The following is a 22,863-nucleotide window of genomic DNA, read 5'->3' as shown; positions in this document are numbered from 1 at the left end:
ATTAGAATAAAAAAACCGGTCAAGTGCGAGTCGGACTCGCATTCCAAGGGTTCCGTACATAAGTCCGACTCCCGCTTGACTGCACATTTCAAATAGGTTCTCCTGTCATCTATAGGTAAAGTACTATTTAGTATATTTTTTTCAAAATTTTAGACCCAGTAGTTTCAGAGATAAGGGGGGGGGGGGAATGGTATTGCTTACCGTAAAATCAGGTAAGTAACTTTAGTCCACAACTTAGAAAAATCATCACCAGGAATTAAAAAACAGTTCTGTACTGGGGGAAAAAATGAAGTTTAGTAATAATTATGGAAGTTTCACTATTTCTGTAAAGTTTATTTATTTCTACAAACAGCTCAGTAATCCTAAATCTAATTACAACAAACAGATAATAGAAATTGCAAGAACTAATAGAAATTGCAAAAGCCAATTTGTTCCTATTAGTTGACTCTCCTTGTCCCCGGATTGAGTTTTTTTTGTAATTCTAAGTGTGTTTTTGTTATACTTTTCTCTCAGTGTACCTTATTGTATGGGCATTTTGTGACTAACTTATGAATACTATCATAACAGGCTGATTTAGACGGTGCGAGAACTCGCATGCGAGTTTCATTACATTGCGGTATTTGATTGGTCGGCTGAATTGGATGCCACCAATAGTCCTCAATGTAACTAAAATCGCATACGAGTTCAAGCGCCGTCTAAATCAGCACTATACCTACTTAATTCTTGCTCTTTAATCTACTTTCAGTGGTATACTGCCAATTACATTTCTGCTTAAGATGAAGTAACTTCATTTTGAAATTATCCTCTGTAACTAACTTACTGCTTACATTTTAAATCTTTATTCCATTTCCTTACATATTATTTATTCCTTAATTACCTATACTTAGGGCATACTGAAAATTCCTGGACTGGCCACTTAGAAAAAATAAGTGGTCTCATATATCAGAATCCAGAAACTTTCACTATGGCCCACGTATTATTTGTTTTCATTATTTGTTATTCTTGCTTTGTTTCATATTCTCTAGATTCAGGCTCATATTGGAATCGGCCACAAAGACCAAACAACTTAAAACCATTTACTTCAAGTAAGTAATACAATTCAAATTCTGCCCACGGCGTTTTGCCATCCCTTTCACACACACTGACACTCGGCATCATACTCTCTCATTCACACATCGTTCATTCAACAGTTCGTTCTATCACTCACTCGTTCACTCCTTACGTTCCAATCCACGCATCCTACACTTATTTAGTTAACACAATGTACGCCGGTAAGGACATCTATTTATGTGATCTGCACAAATATTTGTTTCGGTTTTGTGAATAACACGAATAAAGGATAACTCACGCTAGACCGCGCCGGGCCGGAGCTTCGGGCGCTTCGTTTTCTATGGAAAGCACATGATCACCGATCAGCCGTCATAGAAAATTACGTGTCGGACGCATCGGCCCGGTCCGGGCCGGTCTAGCGTGAGTCATCCTATTCTCTCCTTCGTATTTATTTATGTTATTTGTTATGTGCTCACATAGAATACTAATTATATGCTAATTATGTTTGCTAATATGTTTCACCTCTTAATAACATATTTTTTATAATATGTGTTAAATTGTTAGGTATAAAAAGGGACCTTAAGATAATTAGCACTTACGTCATTAATCGAAATGAAACGTTTTGTAATCATTCTAATCCCTATTTTTAAGCGACTTCCAAATCTCAAAAGGAGGAGGTTATCAATTCGGTTGTATGTTTTTTTAATGTTTGTTACTCCATATCTCCGTCATTCTTCTTCTTCTAAGTCGGTCCCTCACTGCTGAGGATCGTGACTCCGCTTACGAATTTTTCCTATGGCAGCTCTCCACTTCTCCCTGTCGGTTGCTTTGTGGAAAGCGTTGCTTAGTGTGATGTCCATCTGGGCGGATATTTGGTCACACCATCTCGTTGGACTTGGTCCTCTAGGCCGTCTGCCGTCCACCTTTCCCATCACCACAAGTCTCTCCAAGTTGTCAGGGTCTCTGCGAGCTATGTGACCGAAGTATCTTACTACTCGTTGAAGACAGATGGTGGATAGTCTAGGTTCCTTTTCCAATTTTCCAAATCCAATCTCCGTCATTACTGTACCGATTTTGAAAATTATTTTTATGATTGTTTGTATATGTATACATATTGGTCCCATTTTTGTCAAAACTCAGTTCTGATGATGCGATCCACGACGAATCGAGGGAACTCCTCAAATCTTAAAGGCATGCGTACAGAGATTTTTGTATTTTCATCAGAAAATCAAGCATTTACATTAAAAACTGTCGCATTTAATGAAATGGAACTGCTGATCAGAACAGATCTCTTCAACGAAGCATAGTACACATTAGGCAATTTCGATTTTGTGGGTTAGGTTAGGATAGAACTGCGACCCTTAGAGAAACGAAATGCTTCTAGAAAAGTGGGCTACGTTAGGTTAGAACTGCGACCCTTACAGAAACGAAATGCTACCAGAAAATGGTGACGAAGATCTGGTGATCAATTAAATACCAGCCATTATATGGCATTTGAAACTGTTCAGAGAAGTAGTTTTTTTTTCTATTAAAGCTTACTATGTAACGACAGGCGTGGCTCACTCCGCGATATCGTCGCGTCGCAACAAGTAGCTACAAGTACATCCGTCCCACACCAATTTTGGTGGCTAGCCATAGGCCGCGCGTGGCGCTTGCGCCACCTAGCGGTCATATCTGTCCTAATCGTAACAGACGCGTTTTGTTAGAGAGAGAATCTTCTGTACCTAGTACTATTATTTATTCTGTGGTAACGACACGTTTCCAAATAGTTTATCTTTTCAGGGCCGAATACAAACACTGGACCAACCTCTACATCTACAACTAGTAGACCGACTTCACCAAATGGTACGTTATAGTGTGTTGAACAACTACATAAAGGATGACTTACGCTAGACCGGGCCGGGGCCGGGCGGGAGCTTCCGCCGCTTCGTTTTCTATGGAAAGCACCACATGATCACCGATCAGCCGTCATAGAAAATTACATGTCGGACGCCTCGGTTCGGGTACGGTCTGGTCTAGCGTGAGTTATCCTTAATATTATATAGAAGCAACGAACTGTATAGAAGCAGCTCTTAGTACATTTTTTATTTCAAAAACCGGTTCACATTACTGTCAGTATCACTTATTATCTTGATCCTAGCCACAATTAAGGCCTGTCTTACAGAATGCGTGTGCGTAACGTATATCGTGCACGTTTGCGTTGTAATACACATATCCATATAAGAGACGGCACACCACTTGCGTGACGTGTGCGTGCACGGCTCCAACATTATAGCGCACGCGCACGTGCACGTCTACGGGCATTTTTACTTAAAAGTGTACCATTTACTTTTTTTTCGAAAATCCATCAACTTTTGGGTTATTTCTACTCAGAATCAAGGAATTTTTAAAGAAAAAAAAATTGTCCAAAAAAAATATTACATTTTTGTAACGCATTTTCACATACATTTTGTATGGACCGTTACAAAACTGACACCCAAAATTTGTATGAAAAACTGGGGACATTTTTTTTCTTTGTCTCATTCAATATCTGATTCTGAGTCTAAATGACCGAAAAGTTGATGGTTTTTCTAAAAAAAGTAAATAGTACCATTTTTTCTGAAAACCCCTCTACACACACGCAGCCGGTGTCTCAGGCCGGTGTGCTCTGTCCTTTACCCAGATTCAGATTCAGAGCGTTTAATACGGTAAAAACGTACATGTCAAAAACATAAAAATAAAATCACATACACACCTAAAACTAATTAAACCTAAAACTGTAGTACATATACACACGTCAATTAATTAAAAAATAAAAAGCGATTACACGATAATAATGACAAAAATTGGCATTATCTTTTTTTTTTTAGATGAAGCCGGTCGCTTCTTTATTCAGTACAACAACGTGCCGATGGGGATGGAAAAGGTCGGCAACAGACTCTTCATTTCCTTGCCTAGAAGGAGACACGGTGAGTTAGAGTCAGACCAAGACCAGTGGGGAGACACTCCTGACTTCGGTCGAACTCGGCTCCGTTCGGCTCAGCATTACTCCGAGCAATTATTAGGGTTGGCACCACTTGATTTCCTTTTGCGTGCACGACCACAGATAAGATAGTCACTTGAATTTTGACAACCCTAAATAGCCGAAAGGGATAGTGCCATATATTGGAAAGGGATAGCATGATTCGACCCTGAACCGCTGTCAAACTTCGGGTTTGTAGGAAGTGTCCTTTCTGTACGGTAGTACTATTATTTCTTCTGTAGTCCGACCAAGAAAAGTCTGCAGCGATTTTGATTACCTACCTATTTATTTTTATCAGTAAATAGTGTCAAATGTCATAGGAACGATTACCTACTTATTTTCTGTTATACCTACTTAATACATAAATACATTCACAATGCAACAAAACAAAACTTGGAGGTTAATAGAGTTAGACCAAGATGAGTCTGCAACGGTTTTGACAGCGCACGCAGTGCAAGTGTTATTTTAAACGTCAAACTTCGATGAAATTTAACGTGTAAATAACACTTGCACTGCGTGGGCTATCAAAATCGCTGCAGACTTTTCTTGGGACTCCCTCTGGTTGCATAACAACTTTTGTCATATTTTTAATTGTCATAACACTTTATGTATAAAATTGTAAGTCATAAAAACCTTCAGTCAGAATTATTTCTGAGCATAACTGGGTTTTTGTCATAAATTAGTTAAGTAAGTATGTCATAATTTTTGTAGTCATTAATTTAATTCGCATAAAATTTTAAGTCATCTGCTTGATATCCATAATTGTTTTTCGTTCGAAGTATTGCAGTGCATACTATTAATATAGACATAAAAAATTAAGTCATATATTTAGTGGTCATAAAAGAAACTAATCATAATAGGTAGGTTAGGTTCGTTAGGTTGCTTTAGATGCCCGAAGGGCAAACTACGCAGAAATAGGAGCCCCGCGTAAGCGGGGCTCTGTCGAATTAAGTGTTTGGACGGAGATTAGTTTCTTAAATTATTTATGTAAACCATTATTGTTGAAAATTATTATGCTACAAAACGTTATACGTAAAAACCTTATAAATATCGATAAATATGCTTATATGACATTTGATTCATTATAATCAAAGCTGGTATGACATTTGATTCATTATAATCAAAACCTATATGCACAAAAAAATTATGACAACTGCTGAGTATGTCATCAAATATTATGGCTAAAAATGTATGACAAAATATAATATGACTTTTCATTTGTATGCGCAATGATGATTATGACACAAGTTGTTATGCGCATTAAAGATATGACCTAAACTTGTATGCAACCCAATATGGACCCCTTTTCTTGGTCTAACTTTACCTACCTTATATTTGGTCGTCACACGTCTTCATTGGAATCGAATCAGGGCTATAACAGCGAAAATCGAAGTTCGCAAATTGCGGGTATTTTTCTCGGTCACTCTAATTACGCCTTCATTGGAGTAAAAGAGAAAGATCCCCGCAATTTACGAATTTCGGTTTTCGCGGTAGCCCCTCTGATTCCAGCCTGGGCACTGGGAGGCCTTGGTCACTTTTTCTTAATACTCGTATATGACATTTATTTCAGTTTATAATTTATATAGTAGTGTTTCTATATATCACTACTATATAAAGCGCTGGTAGCCTAGCGGTAAGAGCGTGAGACTTTCAATCCGGAGGTCACGGGTTCAAACCCACGCCAATGAGTTTTTCGGGACTTATATGTACGAAATATCATTTGATATTTACCAGTCGCTTTTCGGTTAAGGAAAAACATCGTGAGGAAATCGGACTAATTCCAATAAGGCCTAGTTTACCCTCTGGGTCGGAAGGTCAGATGGCAGTCGCTTTCGTAAATACTAGTGCCTACGCCAATTCGTGGGATTAGTTGCCAATCGGACCCCAGGCTCCCATGAGCCGTGGCAAAATGCCGGGATAACGCGAGGAAGAAGAGTTTCGACTTGGAATAAAAACAAATTAAAATATTATCCGAAAATAATTTACTTTGTTCTAATACTTCTAATAGAATTTCGCACTTTTTCAGGAATCCCAACAACACTGAACTACATAAACCTGGACCGGGAAACGAACACGCGCTCCCCCGCTCTGACCCCCTATCCTGACCTCAGGCAGGGCCGGCGCCTGACCTCTGTCTATCGGACCCGCGCCGACCAGTGCGGGAGGCTATGGATGGTTGATACAGGACTAATGGAAATACCTAGTTAGTTATGACACCCTACGATTACGACTCGTTAAGTATCCGGACGGGATGATCAAATCGACCGATTTGATCAGAAATGAAATTGGCGGCAATCTCCAATTTAATCACCAATTTTAGATTTATGGTGATATTAGAGCCCTCTAAATTGAATTAATGCCCCAGAACGAAAATACTGGCGTCTCAAATTGGTATTCTTGTGTCCGCACTTTATTTTATCGGTAATATCGGTCATTATCGGCGAGCCAAATTGACGTTTGCGTCCGCACGTCCTGATTCGATCGGCCAATTTAATCTGATTGGCGAAAAATTTACTAGTCTGGATACGCCTTTAGTTTACAATCTAACGTAGGTTAGTTTAGGTTAGTTTGTAATCTCCCTACCGTAAGGGCACAAGATTCCTTAAAAAACAAGAATAACACACTATTCATAGGGGTTCCAGAAGAACTTCCTAAAAAACTTAGACCAGCCACCTTACTCAGCGCAGTGGTTTAGCCAAGCGTGCCCGAAGAACTTGGGACTCCACCCTAAACTTTTTTGTCTTTCAGATAACCCTCAGCAGGCCCAGCCCCCAGCGATAGTTGTATTCGATCTGGCCACAGACACCCAGATCCTAAGACATCCGTTCAAAAGCACGGATGTGCCAGCTGCCAACACTCCTACTGGTAAGAACTTAAAAAACTTTTCAAGGTAATGTAAGGTGGGTGGGTAATGTAAGACTAACATAGTTTATTTTGCTCGGGGCAAGACAAACAGTATGAGGATTCCATACAAGTGGTAAATTACATACTTACATAATATCCGAGAAATAGTGTGGTCTAAAACTGGTATCCAAAAACTGCATCGACAAAAAAATCTATAGGTATAATTATTGAACCTGATCACAACATTTTGAGAAACGTGACTTAAGATCGACCTTGAAATATAGCAATAACAAAGTGGAAGCCAAATTATTCCGTGTATCCGTAATTGGTTTGAAATTAATCCATTTCTATCCGTCTAATTTTTATAATTTAGCTTTATTGAGCGCACCCTGGGTGCCCTGGGCTTAGATCAACTTGTTAAGATTTTATTTAGTTTATTATTTATATATTTCAGGTCTTGCTTCAATCACCGTGGACGTCATAAACGGAGACTGCTCCAACACATTCGCCTATGTACCAGATCTGACCACGTTTGGCATTATTGTGTTCTCCCTGCGAGAAAGAGACAGCTGGAGGCTGCAGCACAACTATTTCAGCTTCAATCCTACTGCTGGGAATTTGAATATTGCTGGTATAGTCTGTCTATTTGTAACAGGCCCCGAGCCGCTAATCCTTTGTCTATTGGTAAGTAAAACCGCACGTGCCTCTACCTGTAAAAAAAGGGTCGTGTAATTCTCTACGGTTACTGAGTGCGCGAATCGAACCAGTCTAAAATGTGTCATCCAGATGCGTAACAAAGACGCGTTACCGGAGAGCGCACCTAGACTGGTTTTTTTAGCGTTGGACTAGCCCGCGCTCAGGTGCCAAATAGAATAATTAAGACCCTTTTTTGCAGGTAAGTAGCACGTGCGGTTTTACTTAACAATAGACAAAGGATTAGCAGTTCAGGGCCAGCTACGAATCGACAGACTATAATATTATAGTATACCTACGGTAGATGTCGCTATATCACTAAATGTGTAAGTAAACAAAATGAAGGAATGGAAAAATTTGCACGCGTCTGGTAAGCTTCGGTGGCTCGGTAAGTTAAAACTAATAAGAGCGAATGGACTGGTGTTCCAAAAGGTCGCAAATATTTGTACCTGCTACCTGCAACCTTAAGACATCATTTCGTGCACGAGACAAACTAGCCTTCTCTCTCTAACTGTTGTGTGTGTTCGTATGTGTGGTTTGTTGTGTGTCCGGTCCGAGGCGTATTCAATAGAGTGGAAGGTGGTCCGCCGCACGTCCGTTAAGAGCCCATCAACGTGCACACTAGCGCCACAGCTAAATAATCGTGATTATTTAAATTTAACGTAAGATATTGAAAAAAGGGGGCCGCTACGTTACTGTATTGGGTATAGTGCCTTTTGAATACATCAAACTAGTTTGAATTTTGCTGGTTTCGTCGATCTAGGAACTCAAAACAAAAACGGCCGTTTTAACTTTGGACGCATAGATTGACGAATCCAGCATCATAAAAACTAGTCTGATGTATTCAAAAGGTACTTAAATACAAAATACAGTACGTAACGGCCCCCTTTTTTAAATATATTTCGTTAAATTTAAATAATCACGATTATTTAGCTGTGGCGCTAGTGCGCACGTTGATGGGCTCTTAAGGACGCAGCTATAAGTGAGAGCGACAAAAAAAATATACTGACCTGTCCGGTACACCCGTCAGTTACAGCTTTAAGACTGGAGACCATAGCATTTCCTTAATTACGGACTACGGTGTTGTCAAATAATGATATGATCAGTACATATGGAGTTACTTTACCGCCCTAGTGCGGCATCTAGCACTATACGTGCGTATGTCGAAAAATTTAAGATACTGTAAAACGTTGTACAATACACGTGCGAATTTCCTACTTTTCGCACTTGTATCGTAATGTAATATTACAGTGCATATGGTGCTACTTTACCGCCCTAGTGCGGTAACTAGCACTACACGTCGGAAAATTAAAGGGAAATATGAATTTCCTTTTTTTCACACTTGTATCGTAATGTACTATTACGCAGGGCACCGGTTCCAATGGAGCGACGGCATCTTCAGCATCACCCTGAACGACCCTGACTCCAGCGGTTGCAGAACTGCTTACTTCCACCCCCTCATAAGCACAGAGGTAATAATGTTGACTATACACCGACCGCTTAAATGAGTCCTCGCCTGCGCGGTACGGGGGCGACGAGGTGGGGCGACTAAGGGTGGCGGGGAAGGTGCGGGCGGCAGGCGTACGGCGCCCGCACCTTCCCCGCCGCTTACTTTCCTTTTTGATAGTGTAAAGGTTGTCCTGGGAGCGCTGGTGGCCTAGCGGTAAGAGCCCATATAACCATTCCAGTCGCAGAATCATCAAAGTGGTAACTAAATGTCAGATGTGTCGTAACAGAGTCCACACAATGTGTCTAGAATTGTTTCGAAACAAAGTGTCGTCGCCGTGTGTACACTTTTCCGTAACAAGGTGTCGACACATTTGTGTGCACTTGCGTGCGGTTTGCGACTAAATCTGACAGCAAATTTGTGACAGCAAATGTCAATATAAAATACCTCTTGAAAACCAAGGTTTGTCAAACTACTATTAGTGTCTCGTGTGCTCGTAATTCTAGTAAGTCATCATGAGTCTATCATCAATGCAAATGATAATAATCGACCGAAACCATATAAACACTGTAGTATTCGGGATTAGGGATCTAAGTAAAACCACCAAGATAGCTAGACCAAGACTGATTTATTTTAATTCTAAACCTACCGCACATTCCTCAGCTACCCACATCTATAATTATGATGATATACCTATGTATGTATACAACATCTTCCCCCTTATGAATAAACATGCATATTTTCATATGAGGTATACCAAGCTTAAAACACAGTTAACCTAGCCAAGCAAAATCAAACTAGAACCTTATCTTATTAAATGCATAACAAGACCATCTATATATTTATATATCTTTTTTAATATCTAAGTTTATATATTTATTTAACAATCACTACAGCAACACTACTAAGCTTCTATCTTATATTTTATAATATTACTTCTACACATTTTTTTATTAATGTTACAAAAAAAATTAACATGCAGCGATACTTGCACTAGGCCATTGTGAACCCTATTACATTGCATTAAGGTTCATCACAAGGTTATTAACTGTAATTAGTGTATGAATACAATGCAGTTGATATCGTTTACTTTTGCTAAGCACATTACTTATTTACGAGTTACCTATAACCATAACTTATAACTATTTATGATATCCTTATTTACTAGTTGACATTTTAAACTTGATACGTAAGTTAGATATAGACAATGTTTTTCGTTACGTATTACGTACCTAAGTGGTTTTATATATATATATATATATATATATATATATATATATATATATAATAGCAAATACACCATTCATAGACAATATTTATACCATATTAACTTCAGCTTTATAACTAAAACCTATCCGGCGTGCGTACTCGCCGGCCTGAACGAGTGTAGCGGAAAGCGGAATCTTTATCAGCTGTGGCCTGGGGCCCACGGGAACTCTGTGGTCCCGGCGTTTGACCTCCGCCACACTCCTCCAAGTCATCGTAATAGTATTTTGGAATATTTACCCCTGAACTGCTACTATTGCCAGAGCTGTCAGTGGGCGGCGCCGGCGCCGCCGGTATGATCTGCTGCCTGTTGCGGCGGTATCGGCGGCCGTCCGGCGTGCGCACCCAGTAGGAGCGCGGCTCGGCGGCGGCGCGCTCCACCTGCGCGCGCACCCAGCGCCCTCTGCCGTTTATCTCGGTCGGGTCTCGAATACGCACCTGCTCATTATCTTTTAATGGTTTTAATGACCTAGTTCCTCTATTGTAATATTCCTTCGCTTTGTCATTCTTAATATCGCGTCTGATTGCTATTTCTTTTCTCACCGGAGTCTTAGGGTTCAATAGACTACTTTTTACCGGTAACTTTGTATTTAATCTCCTACCAAACAATAACTGAGCAGGTGAGTATTTTTCACCCGATATTGGTGTGTTGCGAAAATTCAACAGTGCCACGTAAAAATCAGTTTTAGTTTCTTGTGATTTTATGATCATATTCTTGACCGTTTGCACATTACGCTCCGCAAGACCGTTCGAGCGAGGATAATGCGGTGAACTAGTAACCTGTTCGAAATCCCAATCCCTAGCGAACTCTCTAAACTCCTGCGACACAAATTGACAACCGTTATCTGATACCAATCTTTGCGGTATCCCGTGACGTGCAAACATCGGCTTCAAAATACCTATCACTGTCGCGCTTCTCAAATCCACTATAGTGGCCACCTCCACGTACTTGGAGTAATAGTCAACCACGAGCAAATAATGTTTGTCCTTTACCTGAAAAATATCAGCTGCGAGCACCTGCCAAGGCCTATCGGGGTCGGCGTGCGGCGCGAGCGGTTCGCGCGGCGGCGAGGCGCGCCGCTGCGCGCACGTCTCGCATTCGCGCACCGCGCGTTCCACGGCAGCCGCCATGCCCGGCCACCACATCACGTCTCGCGCTCGTCTCTTGCACTTCTCGATGCCGAGATGACCTTCATGTACCTTCTTGATCATTTCGGCCCGTAAACCACTAGGGATAATCACCAAGTCGTTCCGAAACACTACGTCCTCCACGACATGGATCTCATCTCTGACCTCCCAGTAAGACTTAGCTTTTTCAGTTACAATACTTTTGGTATGCGGCCATCCCTTTCTGTAATACCCCATTACTTCACACAAACTCTGGTCTATTCTCGTTGCCTCTCGTATTGCTTGCATTTTAGTGCTACTAAATGGTAGGTTACTCACTAGAGTATTTATATGTAAATTTACCTCCTCTTGTACCCGGTGATCGCTCCTACCGCCTAAATCCGTGGTCGCCCTTGACAACGTGTCAGCCACGTACATCAGTCGCCCTGGTACATAACAAATACTTAAAGAATATATTTGCAGTTTTAATAACATACGTTGTAGTCTTATCGGTGTCTCGTTCAGCGGCTTTTTGAAAATAGCCTCCAATGGCTTATGATCCGTTTCTACCGTTACCTGAGAGTGCCCATAGATAAATTGGTGAAACTTACTGCAGCCAAACAGGATAGCGAGGAGCTCCTTCTCTATTTGAGCCCATCTGGACTCGGTGGGAGTGAGCGTGCGCGCGGCGTAGGCCACGGGCCGCCCGCCCTGCAGCAGCACAGCGCCCAGCCCGCGCGAGCTCGAGTCCACCGACACCGTCACCGGCTCGTTCGGCGAGTAGTACCTAAGTGTCGGCGTATGTGCTAATTGACGCTTAAGATCATTGAATGCTTTCGTGTGCCCCTCATGCCAGTCGAAACTTATATCTTTTTTTAATAGCTCCCTTAACGGCTCCACCTTATCTGCATAATTATGAATAAAACGAGACACATAATTTGTCATGCCTATAAAGCGTTCTAGCCCTTTTTTGTCTTCCGGAATAGGCATATTTTCGATACACTTCACCCTATCTGGATCAATCCGAATTCCATTTCTATCAAGTATGTGGCCCAAAAATTTTACAGTATCCTGACCAAACACACACTTGTTCTTATTGAACTTAACCCCATACTCAGCCGCTACGCGCATTACCTCCCCCAACCTCTGATCGTGTTCATCTCGCGTCTTTCCGTAAACTAATATATCGTCAATAAACACCTCCACACCCTGCCTTGCAAATAATTTATACATTATACTGTGAAAAACTTCTGACGCACAACTGACCCCGAACGGTAACCTGAGGAAGCGGAAGCGCCCAAAAGGGGTCGCGAATGTGCAAAGTTTTGAGCTAGGTTCATCTAGAACACACATATAAAACCCTTTACTCGCATCTAACACCGAAAAATACATGGCACCCGAGATATTAGCCGTTATTTCATCAAGAGTGGGGAGTTGGAAATGGCTTCGCTTTATCGCTTTATTTAAATGCTGAGGATCCAGACATAGTCGAATATTTCCATCCGCTTTTTCTACTATCACAATATTGGAGACCCAGTCAGTCGGTTCACTAACTGGCACTATTATATTTAACTGCTGAAGCCTTTGCAACTCCTCCTCTAATTTTGGCCGTAATTTAATTGGTATTTTTCGAGACCCTCTAACAACAGGCGGGACAGTTTCATCAATTGTTAACTTATGTAACCCCGGTAACTGGCCAATTCCCTCAAATATGTGCTTATGCGACGCTATCATCTTACTAATGCTCGAGTCTTTAATTTCATAAATACGCTTTATTAATCTTAATTGTACGCAGGCATCTCGCGATAACAAACTGTCACAGTCGGCGTCTAGCACATATATTTTTTGTCTAATTATAGTATCATTAAAACTCAAATCCGCTTCAAAACAACCTACAACTGGTAATATATGTTTACTAACCTCTTTCAATATTGAACTCGCCTTACATAATAATTGCTTATCAAATCCGGCACCCACATAATTGTTTATCGAGATAACTGTCACGTCCGCGCCGCTGTCCAATTTAAACTGCACCCGTGCTCCGTTTACTACTATCCACTCGTACCAGCCCTTTCTGTCAACACTTCCGATTTCAATTCCCCTTATCATAAACTCCTCCTCTTCGCTCATTTCCTCCGTCGATTGACACGATAACTCACGCATCGTATGACTCACAAATCCGGACGACCGACAACATCTCGCGAAATGGCCTCTCCTATTACACCTAAAGCATGTCACTTGCACAGCTGGACATCTGTTGCCGTCATGCGTGTAGCTACAATTCCAACATCGGCGCTCCCTTCGGCCGGCACCGGCAGCGGTCGTGGCGCGGGGCCCGGCGGGCGGCGGGCCCGGGCGGCCGGCGGCCCGCGGGCGCGCCACGACGGGCTCGATGGCGGCGCTCGGCGCAGGCGGCTCCGCGGCGCGCACGGCCCCGGCCTGCTCGCTCGCCACCTCGGCCGCCCTGCACCATGCTGCGGCGTCTTTTAACTCCAAGTCCGACTTTCTGAGCATCCTTTCCCTCAGCTGGCCATCTTTTATCCCCCTTATCATTTGAGTCAAAATCAAGCTATCCCTTAGATCCCCAAATTTACACGATTTACTTTTCACTTTCAATGTGGCATAATATTTCTCAAACTTGTCACTTCCCTGAGAGCACTCAAAAAACAGATGTCTCTCAAAGTTAATGTTTTTTGTTGGGTCACACCTCGATTCAAACTTTTCGCACAACACATCAAAATCGTCCTTTTCGGCCTCTTCAAAGTCCAATTCTTCATATATTTCACGCCCACTTTTACCAATGATATGTAAGAATAACGCACATTTTTCCTTCCCCGATGCCCCATCACGCCCCGAAGCTACCAAGTACCAATCGAATGTCTTTTTCCAATCACGCCAATTGTCCGCCATATTACCGTTGCTGCCGTCGCATAACGGCGGCGGCTGTTGTAAACTTGCATAGCCCTTATTCTGAGCGGCCGACCCTGCAATTTCTTTTCCCGTCATCACTAAACAACCGAGACGTCCGATTTACGATTAATACACTGAGTTATTTACACCTGACACCATGTAGTATTCGGGATTAGGGATCTAAGTAAAACCACCAAGATAGCTAGACCAAGACTGATTAATTTTAATTCTAAACCTACCGCACATTCCTCAGCTACCCACATCTATAATTATGATGATATACCTATGTATGTATACAACAAACACCCAACACCCGTCAACCTTTTACAGAAAAGTTTTAAAAAAAATGCAATAAGCTACTTAGGTCAGGCAACGAATGCTCCAAAAGTTGTAGAGGGAAATGCTCGGAACACAATTTTTGACTCCGTAACTCGGTTTGACAAGTTAGGAGGTGAACATATCAAAAGTCCCCGGCCGTAGCCCTTGAGCGGGGGGGAGAGAGGGGGCTTTGAAGGTCCCATTTTCCGGTTTTTCGATTATATGTCGGAAACTATGCATCTCAGCGACATGGCCACTTATACAAAATGAAAGTTAATTTAATTTGTTACAAGTTATTTGATATAAATTTGTTATTCAGTCAATTTTTTCGATATGTTGAATAGTTTTTGAGATATCCGCTCTTGAAAGTTTATTTAGGGCTCTCAATTTTATCTTGATATATTTATATCAGTGAAGGTGCTAGGCCGTGTTTGGTATCGTTTTCGTATAAATCTGGGGTGCTGAATCCATTTAAGGTATCACATTGACACCATTCCACAAAATAAAAAAAAATCTTTTTAGGGTTCCGTACCTCAAAAGGAAAAAACGGAACCCTTATAGGATCACTCGTGCGTCTGTATGTATGTCCGTCTGAATACACAAAATAGTTCTTTACCTATAGATGACAGGAAAACCTATTAGAAATGTGCAGTCAAGCGCGAGTCGGACTTAATGTACGGAACCCTTAATACGCGAGTCCGACTCGCACTTGGCCGGTTTTTTTGAAACTCCTCTTGACGCTTAACCGCTGAACCGATTCCGTTGAAATTTGGTATAGAAATAATTTGCGTCCCGGAACAGGACATAGGATAGATCTTACTTATAACCAAAATCATCTTTTGAAGGTGTGAACAGTGGCGTGGAAATTTGTACAGGAAATCAATAACCGCTGAACCGATTTATATGAAATTTGGGATGGTCTACATCTTTGATTTAGTTAAAAATGATAAAAAAACATGACTTCAAACCTAAACTTAAACAGTATTAACTTCAAGAAGTCAATTCTGAATTCCCCCCTACCCTTCATTTCACACCTTTAAAGGATGATTTTTGAGATAACTTATTATGTCCTGTCTCGGGACTCAAAATATATGTGTACCAAATTTAAATTAAAACTGTTCAGCAGTTTAAGCGTGAAGAGGAGTTTAAAAGAAAGTATTTTAATAAGTTTATATGTTTTTACTTCGGAATGGTGTCAATGTGGTACCTTAACTAAATTTGGTACTGCGAATTTATACGAAAACGATACCAAACATGGCCTCGTAGCTTTACTGTTGTAGAAGTCAAAATAAAATTGAGAGCCCTAAATTCTTATTACTTGGCCAAACTTGTGTAGAAGGAAAAGGTAAAATAAAAGTCTTCGGCAGGAATATAAGACACAAATATATATTTTTTTAGCGTTACTATTTCAATCATCAAATATAAACATACCTTGATTATATTATTCTGGTGAGATCCTCATAGATAAACAAATCCATTTACTTAAAAAATTACAAGGTCGAAATGTCACGGAACTTGTGAGAGTAATATGTGAAAAATAAAAACTTTTATGACAAATAAATCTGGACATTTAAGAATCACCCAATTGCGTCGAGGAATCATCTGTATTTTTGCTTGTTTCATTACCTCCTCGCTTCTTTTTTGTCCTTTGTATTCTGTAGCAATTTGTTAGATCTGAAAATAAAGATAACTTGCGTCGTCACGGATGTCGATTTATAGGTTTTGCAGAATTCGAAAACGATGATCATTTTATAATCCAAGATGGCGGCTACGTATTTTGTCATAAAAGTCGTCATGAATATAGTTTTATAGTTTTAGGAAGTGCCGATTTCGAAAATGATGACCAGTTTGGAATCCAAGATAACTGCCGTGCACTTTGTCATAAAAGTCGTCATGGATATCGTTTTATAGGTTTTAGGGAGTGCAGAATTCGAAAATGATGACCATTTTGGATTCCAAGATGTCTGCCGTGCACTTTGTCATATAAGCCATCATGGATATAGATTTATAGGTGTTAGGAAGAGTAGAATTCGAAAATGATGACCATGACCAACGTACACGGCAGACATCTTAGATTCTAAAACGGTCATAATTTTCGAATTCTCCACTCCCTAATACCTATAAATCGAGATCCATGACGACTTTTATGACAAAGTGTACGGTAGACATCTTGGTTTCCAAAATGGTCATCATTTTCGAATTCTGCACACCCTAAAACCTACACATATAGTACTTCGCCCCGAACTGTGAACTCGCGGTTCGCCAAACAGATCAATTGAATGCAGTGCTACTGCTGCTTTCTGGGCATCCACTGTTTAAATTTAAGAGGAACCTCGACACGAGAGAAGAAGAAGAAGTGCTACTTAGTCTGAGATGGGCATTTCATAATTGATTCCTGATTCCACGATTACTTGAAATTACTTTGTAATCTGATTACCGATTCCTAGATTACTTTGTAATCTAACAATACCGAATTACTAAGTACAATTCCATTTGAGGAATCAGGAATCAATTTTTCGAATACTACAATTACTAGTAATAGAAATCAATGTCGATTCTTCATTAGGTACAGGAATATATATTACTTGATTCCTTTCAGATTACATTTCGTACTACTACATAAGTACTATCAAAAGAACATTTCGATAGTAGATATAGATGTTGTTGACTTACTAGGATGCATCTACCGATACCTTATTTGAAACAGGTGTGCAGATTTCGAAATTGATGACCATGACCAATAAAACGACATCCATGACGACTTTTAACATAGTGCATGGCGGCCATCTTGGATTCCAAAATAGTTATTATTTTCGAAATCTGCGCTCCCTAAAACCTATAAAACGGCAGCCATGACGACTTTTATGACATATTGCATGGCCGCCATTTTGGATTCCAAAATGGTCATCATTTTCGAAATCAGGGCCCCCTAAAACCTATAAAACGACACCCATGACAACTTTTATGACCTAGTGCATGGCCGCCATCTTGGAATCCAAAAAGGTCATCATTTTCGAAATCTGCGCCCCCTAAAACCTATAAAACGACACCCACGACGACTTTTATGACATAATGCATGGCCGCCATTTTGGAATCCAAAATAGTCATCATTTTCTAAATCTGCGCCCCCCAAAACCTATAAAACGACACCCATGACGACTTTTATGACATAGTGCATGGCCGCCATTTTGGATTTCAAAATGGTCATCATTTTCTAAATCGGGGCCCCCTAAAACCTATAAAACGACACCCATGACAACTTTTATGACCTAGTGCATGGCCGCCATCTTGGAATCCAAAAAGGTTATCATTTTCGAAATCTGCGCCCCCTAAAACCTATAAAACGACACCCACGACGACTTTTATGACATAATGCATGGCCGCCATTTTGGAATCCAAAATAGTCATCATTTTCTAAATCTGCGCCCCCCAAAACCTATAAAACGACACCCATGACGACTTTTATGACATAGTGCATGGCCGCCATCTTGGAATACAAAATGGTCATCATTTTCGAAATCTGCGCCCCCTAAAACCTATAAAACGACACCCATGACGACTTTTATGACATAGTGCATGGCCGCCATTTTGGAATCCAAAATGGTCATCATTTTCTAAATCTGCGGCCCCCAAAACCTATAAAACGACACCCATGCCGACTTTTATGACATAGTGCATGGCCGCCATTTTGGATTTCAAAATGGTCATCATTTTCTAAATCGGGGCCCCCTAACACCTATAAAACGACATCCATGACGACGTTTATGACATAGTGCATGGCCGCCATTTTGGATTTCAAAATGGTCATCATTTTCTAAATCGGGGCCCCCTAAAACCTATCAAACGACACCCATGACGACTTTTATGACATAGTGCATGGCCGCCATCTTGGAATCCAAAATGGTCATCATTTTCGAAATCTGCGCCCCCTAAAACCTATAAAACGACACCCATGACGACTTTTATGACATAGTGCATGGCCGCCATTTTGGAATCCAAAATGGTTATCATTTTCTAAATCTGCGCCCCCCAAAACCTATAAAACGACACCCATGACGACTTTTATGACATAGTGCATGGCCGCCATTTTGGATTTCAAAATGGTCATCATTTTCTAAATCGGGGCCCCCTAAAACCTATAAAACGACACCCATGGCGACTTTTATGACATAGTGCATGGCCGCCATTTTGGAATCCAAAATGGTTATCATTTTCTAAATCTGCGCCCCCCAAAACCTATAAAACGACACACATGACGACTTTTATGACATACCTAGTGCATGGCCGCCATTTTGGATTTCAAAATGGTCATCATTTTCTAAATCGGGGCCCCCTAAAACCTATAAAACGACACCCATGGCGACTTTTATGACATAGTGCATGGCCGCCATTTTGGATTTCAAAATGGTCATCATTTTCTAAATCGGGGCCCCCTAAAACCTATAAAACGACATCCATGACGACGTTTATGACATAGTGCATGGCCGCCATTTTGGATTTCAAAATGGTCATCATTTTCTAAATCGGGGCCCCCTAAAACCTATCAAACGACATCCATGACGACTTGACATAGTGCATGGCCGCCATCTTGGAATCCAAAATGGTCATCATTTTCGAAATCTGCGCCCCCTAAAACCTATAAAACGACACCCATGACGACTTTTATGACATAGTGCATGGCCGCCATTTTGGAATCCAAAATGGTTATCATTTTCTAAATCTGCGCCCCCCAAAACCTATAAAACGACACCCATGACGACTTTTATGACATAGTGCATGGCCGCCATTTTGGATTTCAAAATGGTCATCATTTTCTAAATCGGGGCCCCCTAAAACCTATAAAACGACATCCATGACGACTTTTATGACATAGTGCATGGCCGCCATCTTGGTATTCAAAATGGTCATCATTTTCAAAATTGGGGCCCCCTATAACGTATAAAACGACATCCATGACGACTTTTATGACACAGTGCATGGCCGCCATTTCGGATTCCAAAATGGTCATTATTTTCGAAATCGGCACTCCCTAAAACCTATATATCGACACCCATCTCGACTTTTATGACAAAGTGTTTTGCTACCATCTGCATGCAAGACATTTCTATTATTTTTACGTACAAAAAATGGACCCCTGTCAACTTTCAATCGAGATTTAATCGATAATTTATTCGATTAATATTCAGATTAATTCAATTTCAATCTATGTTAGTCAGTAAGTGTCGACTAAACTAATCGCGATTAAAATTTGAGAATTAACTTTTTTTATTCCATTAATTAGTCGAATAAACAGTTAATCGATTAATGCCCATCTCTGACCACGGCATTTTTACACTTTGAGAATATCTGAAAACAAATCAACACAAGGAGCCATTTTGCAAATCCAGTAACATACCAGTAACTTTGTTATTACTTTTGACAGCGCGTGTCATGTGTCAACACAGAGTCGACACAAAGTCGAAACATTGCAACTACTTTGTGACTGCAATATTTCTCAGCCTTGAACCATATTTATACATCATAATTAACAAGTTTCGTAGTATGTAAAGCGTTATTTCTGTTATTTAAGTATAGTATACGCATCGAAGTACTAAAAATGCTTCAAATAATATAGTTATGAACACAGGCACTGAGAAGTAAACAATTTCATTTCCGGCTAAACTAAAACAATGTGGTGGCGCGTTGATTATATTACACTTAGTTTATCAAATCACTCGAGCAGTTTAATTCCCCATAATAATTTAAGTCCTATTGTAATATAAATGCAAACAATATATAATTACGTCTTGTAATCCGTTTTAGAGATGGCGTATTAAAGTCACTTATTTTTATATAACTATTTTTCCATCTGACAGTTTCCATTTGACAGGAACAAAATGAACGAATGATTTTGGCATAAAGTAGTCGCAAACTCGTAACAATGTGTGCACACGGCGACCACACTTTATGTCACTTTGTGTCATGTGTCGACCCTTCCCCATTTCTGATAACTGTGTCGACACGGCGACGACTCTGCGACTGGAATTGTGACCGAAACAGACGGTGTCGACACAAGATGTGTCTACACCGCGTCGTAACGGCGACTGGAAATGGTTGTATGGGAGCGTACGACTTTCAATCCGGAGGTCGCGGGTTCAAACCCCGGCTCGCACGCTCTCTTACCGCTAGGCCACCAGCGCTCTTTTAGTATTTTACAAAATATGTACCTATTAAACAATTATTGTACAATTAAAACCAAAATATTACTTCGCTAATCCGCGAAAAGATAACGTGCTAGTCAATCAATGCTAACCCGTTATACTTACTTGCGTATTTTTAAATGCAATTAGTGTTCCCACCCTCCCACCACAAATATAAATACGCAAATAAATATAACAAACCACCACCAAAAGTACAATACTCGACACGTGTTTCGTTTCTCTACGAGGCATCTTCAGGAGATGTTGACGGTCTGACGCCCGGCAACGGATTCCGTGGATTCTTGATGGATTTCCGCAAAGTAACGCCTGATTCTATTCACTAATTATTGTTCATGATTTACAGGAGTTTTCAGTAAGCACGTGCGTGTTGAGGAACAGAACAGCCAGCAGCGATAGTGACTACTTCCAGAGGTATTCGGTGAGTACTTGGGTACGGGCAGTGGGGAGACACTCCTGACTTCGGTCGAACTCGGCTCCGTTCGGCTCAGCATTGCTCCGAGCAATTATAAGCATTGGCACCACTTGACTTCCTTTTGCGTGCACGACCACAGATAAGATAATCACTTGAATTTTGACAACCCTATTAGAAAGGGATAGCATGATTTAACCCTGAACCGCTGTCAAACTTCGGGTTTGTAGGAAGTGTCCTTTCTGTACGGTAGTACATACTATTATTTCTTCTATGGTACGGGTAGCCCAACTTATTACAAGCTAACTGTAACTTAACTTGCAATATTTGTATATTCGCGTCAAATCTTGCACGCTAAATTAGACCCACTTCCACAGGAATTAGGCATACATATGTAAAACGAATGACAATGCAATATTATGATGACATATGGAGCTGATCTGATGGTGGAGGCAGATGGTCATGGGAACTCTGTGTTAAAGTCACGCAAACTGTGTTTCTTGTTGTTAGAATTGTCTCGATGAGTATTAGCAGGCGTGGCTCACTCCGCGATTTCGTCGCTTTGCAAAAGGTAGCTACAAGTACATCCGTCCCACACCAATTTTGGTGGCTAGCCATAGGCCGCGCGTGGCGCTGTCGTCACCTAGCGGCCCTATCTGTCCTGATCGTAACAGACGCGTTTTGTTAGAGAGATAATAGAGAGTGAGTCTTCTGTACCTAGTACTATTATTTATTCTGTGGTATTAGTTGGAGAGAAAAGTACAGCGATAAAAGCTTGTACCTACCAAAAATGAAATTTTTAAACTTATTTTTCTACAGGTGGTAGGCAACCGCGGCGAGAACTCCCAATGCACGATGCACAGCTACCACTCCGCCTCCAACGTCATCTTCTTTGCTGACATCGGTCGTAATGCTGTATCCTGCTGGAAGACCTCCAACATCCTGAACCCTGGCAACGTGGCTGTGCTCGCTCAGGACAGCACTCGGATGAGCTACCCTTCTGGTCAGTACATTGTTAACTTGCAAAACGGGACTTAGGGCTGATTTAGACGGCGCGCGAACTCGCATGCGATTTTAGTTACATTGCGGAGTGTTGGTTACGTCCATTCAACCGACTGATCAAAACCCGCAACGTAATGAAACTCGCATGCGAGTTCTCGCATCGTCTAAATGAGCCCTTAGGGCTGATTTAGACGGCGCGCGAACTCGCATTCGATTTTAGTTACATTTGCGGACTGTTGGTTACGTCCAATTCAACCGACCGATCAAAACCCGCAACGTAATGAAACTCGCATGCGAGTTCTCGCATCGTCTAAACGAGCCCTTAATCGCGTATTTCACTCAACTCGCAACTCGCACTCCTACAGAACTTGAACTTGTAACTCGCGCGGCTAGATGTTGATGTCAACTTTAGCCAGTCTTCTCCGAGACCACGGGGACAACGCCGTCCTCAAAACGTCGGAGGTAAATCTTAAAACTTAGATAAGTCCCGTTGTGCAAGTTATTAATGTTTAAAAAGCGTGAAAGCTTAAATCAGTGTTTTAGGTAAGTACATTGGATGGAAAGAATAGCATTTTCTGACAAGATTTACGAGACTCGACGAAGCCTGGCAATAGGT

At 41.0% G+C, this 22,863-nt stretch overlaps 2 protein-coding genes across 3 annotated transcripts in view; both read left to right on the top strand.

The window, feature by feature from the left end:
* Positions 1-4,021, top strand: part of LOC134802393 (uncharacterized) — a 329,661-nt gene extending 325,640 nt beyond the window's left edge. Inside the window, exon 2 of the mRNA XM_063775035.1 lies at positions 4,004-4,021. The gene's annotated coding sequence lies outside the window, so the exon portion shown is untranslated. The remainder of the gene's footprint in view (positions 1-4,003) is intronic.
* LOC134802378 (L-dopachrome tautomerase yellow-f2-like) overlaps positions 1-22,863 on the top strand; it is a 51,205-nt gene that overhangs the window by 16,034 nt on the left and 12,308 nt on the right. Inside the window, exons 4-12 of one of the 2 annotated variants that reach the window (XM_063775012.1) lie at positions 1,026-1,085; positions 2,833-2,895; positions 3,900-3,998; positions 6,078-6,254; positions 6,800-6,916; positions 7,350-7,526; positions 8,957-9,060; positions 21,180-21,254; positions 22,065-22,248. In XM_063775012.1, the coding sequence (XP_063631082.1) occupies positions 1,026-1,085; positions 2,833-2,895; positions 3,900-3,998; positions 6,078-6,254; positions 6,800-6,916; positions 7,350-7,526; positions 8,957-9,060; positions 21,180-21,254; positions 22,065-22,248 (1,056 nt within the window). The remainder of the gene's footprint in view (positions 1-1,025; positions 1,086-2,832; positions 2,896-3,899; positions 3,999-6,077; positions 6,255-6,799; positions 6,917-7,349; positions 7,527-8,956; positions 9,061-21,179; positions 21,255-22,064; positions 22,249-22,863) is intronic. The other variant, XM_063775013.1, reaches the window with a different exon arrangement.

This window comes from Cydia splendana, chromosome 24 (assembly GCF_910591565.1).
Source record: "Cydia splendana chromosome 24, ilCydSple1.2, whole genome shotgun sequence".
Classification (NCBI taxonomy): domain Eukaryota; kingdom Metazoa; phylum Arthropoda; class Insecta; order Lepidoptera; family Tortricidae; genus Cydia; species Cydia splendana.
Note: the sequence above shows the minus strand (reverse complement) of the source record. Positions and strands in the feature narration are given on the sequence as shown.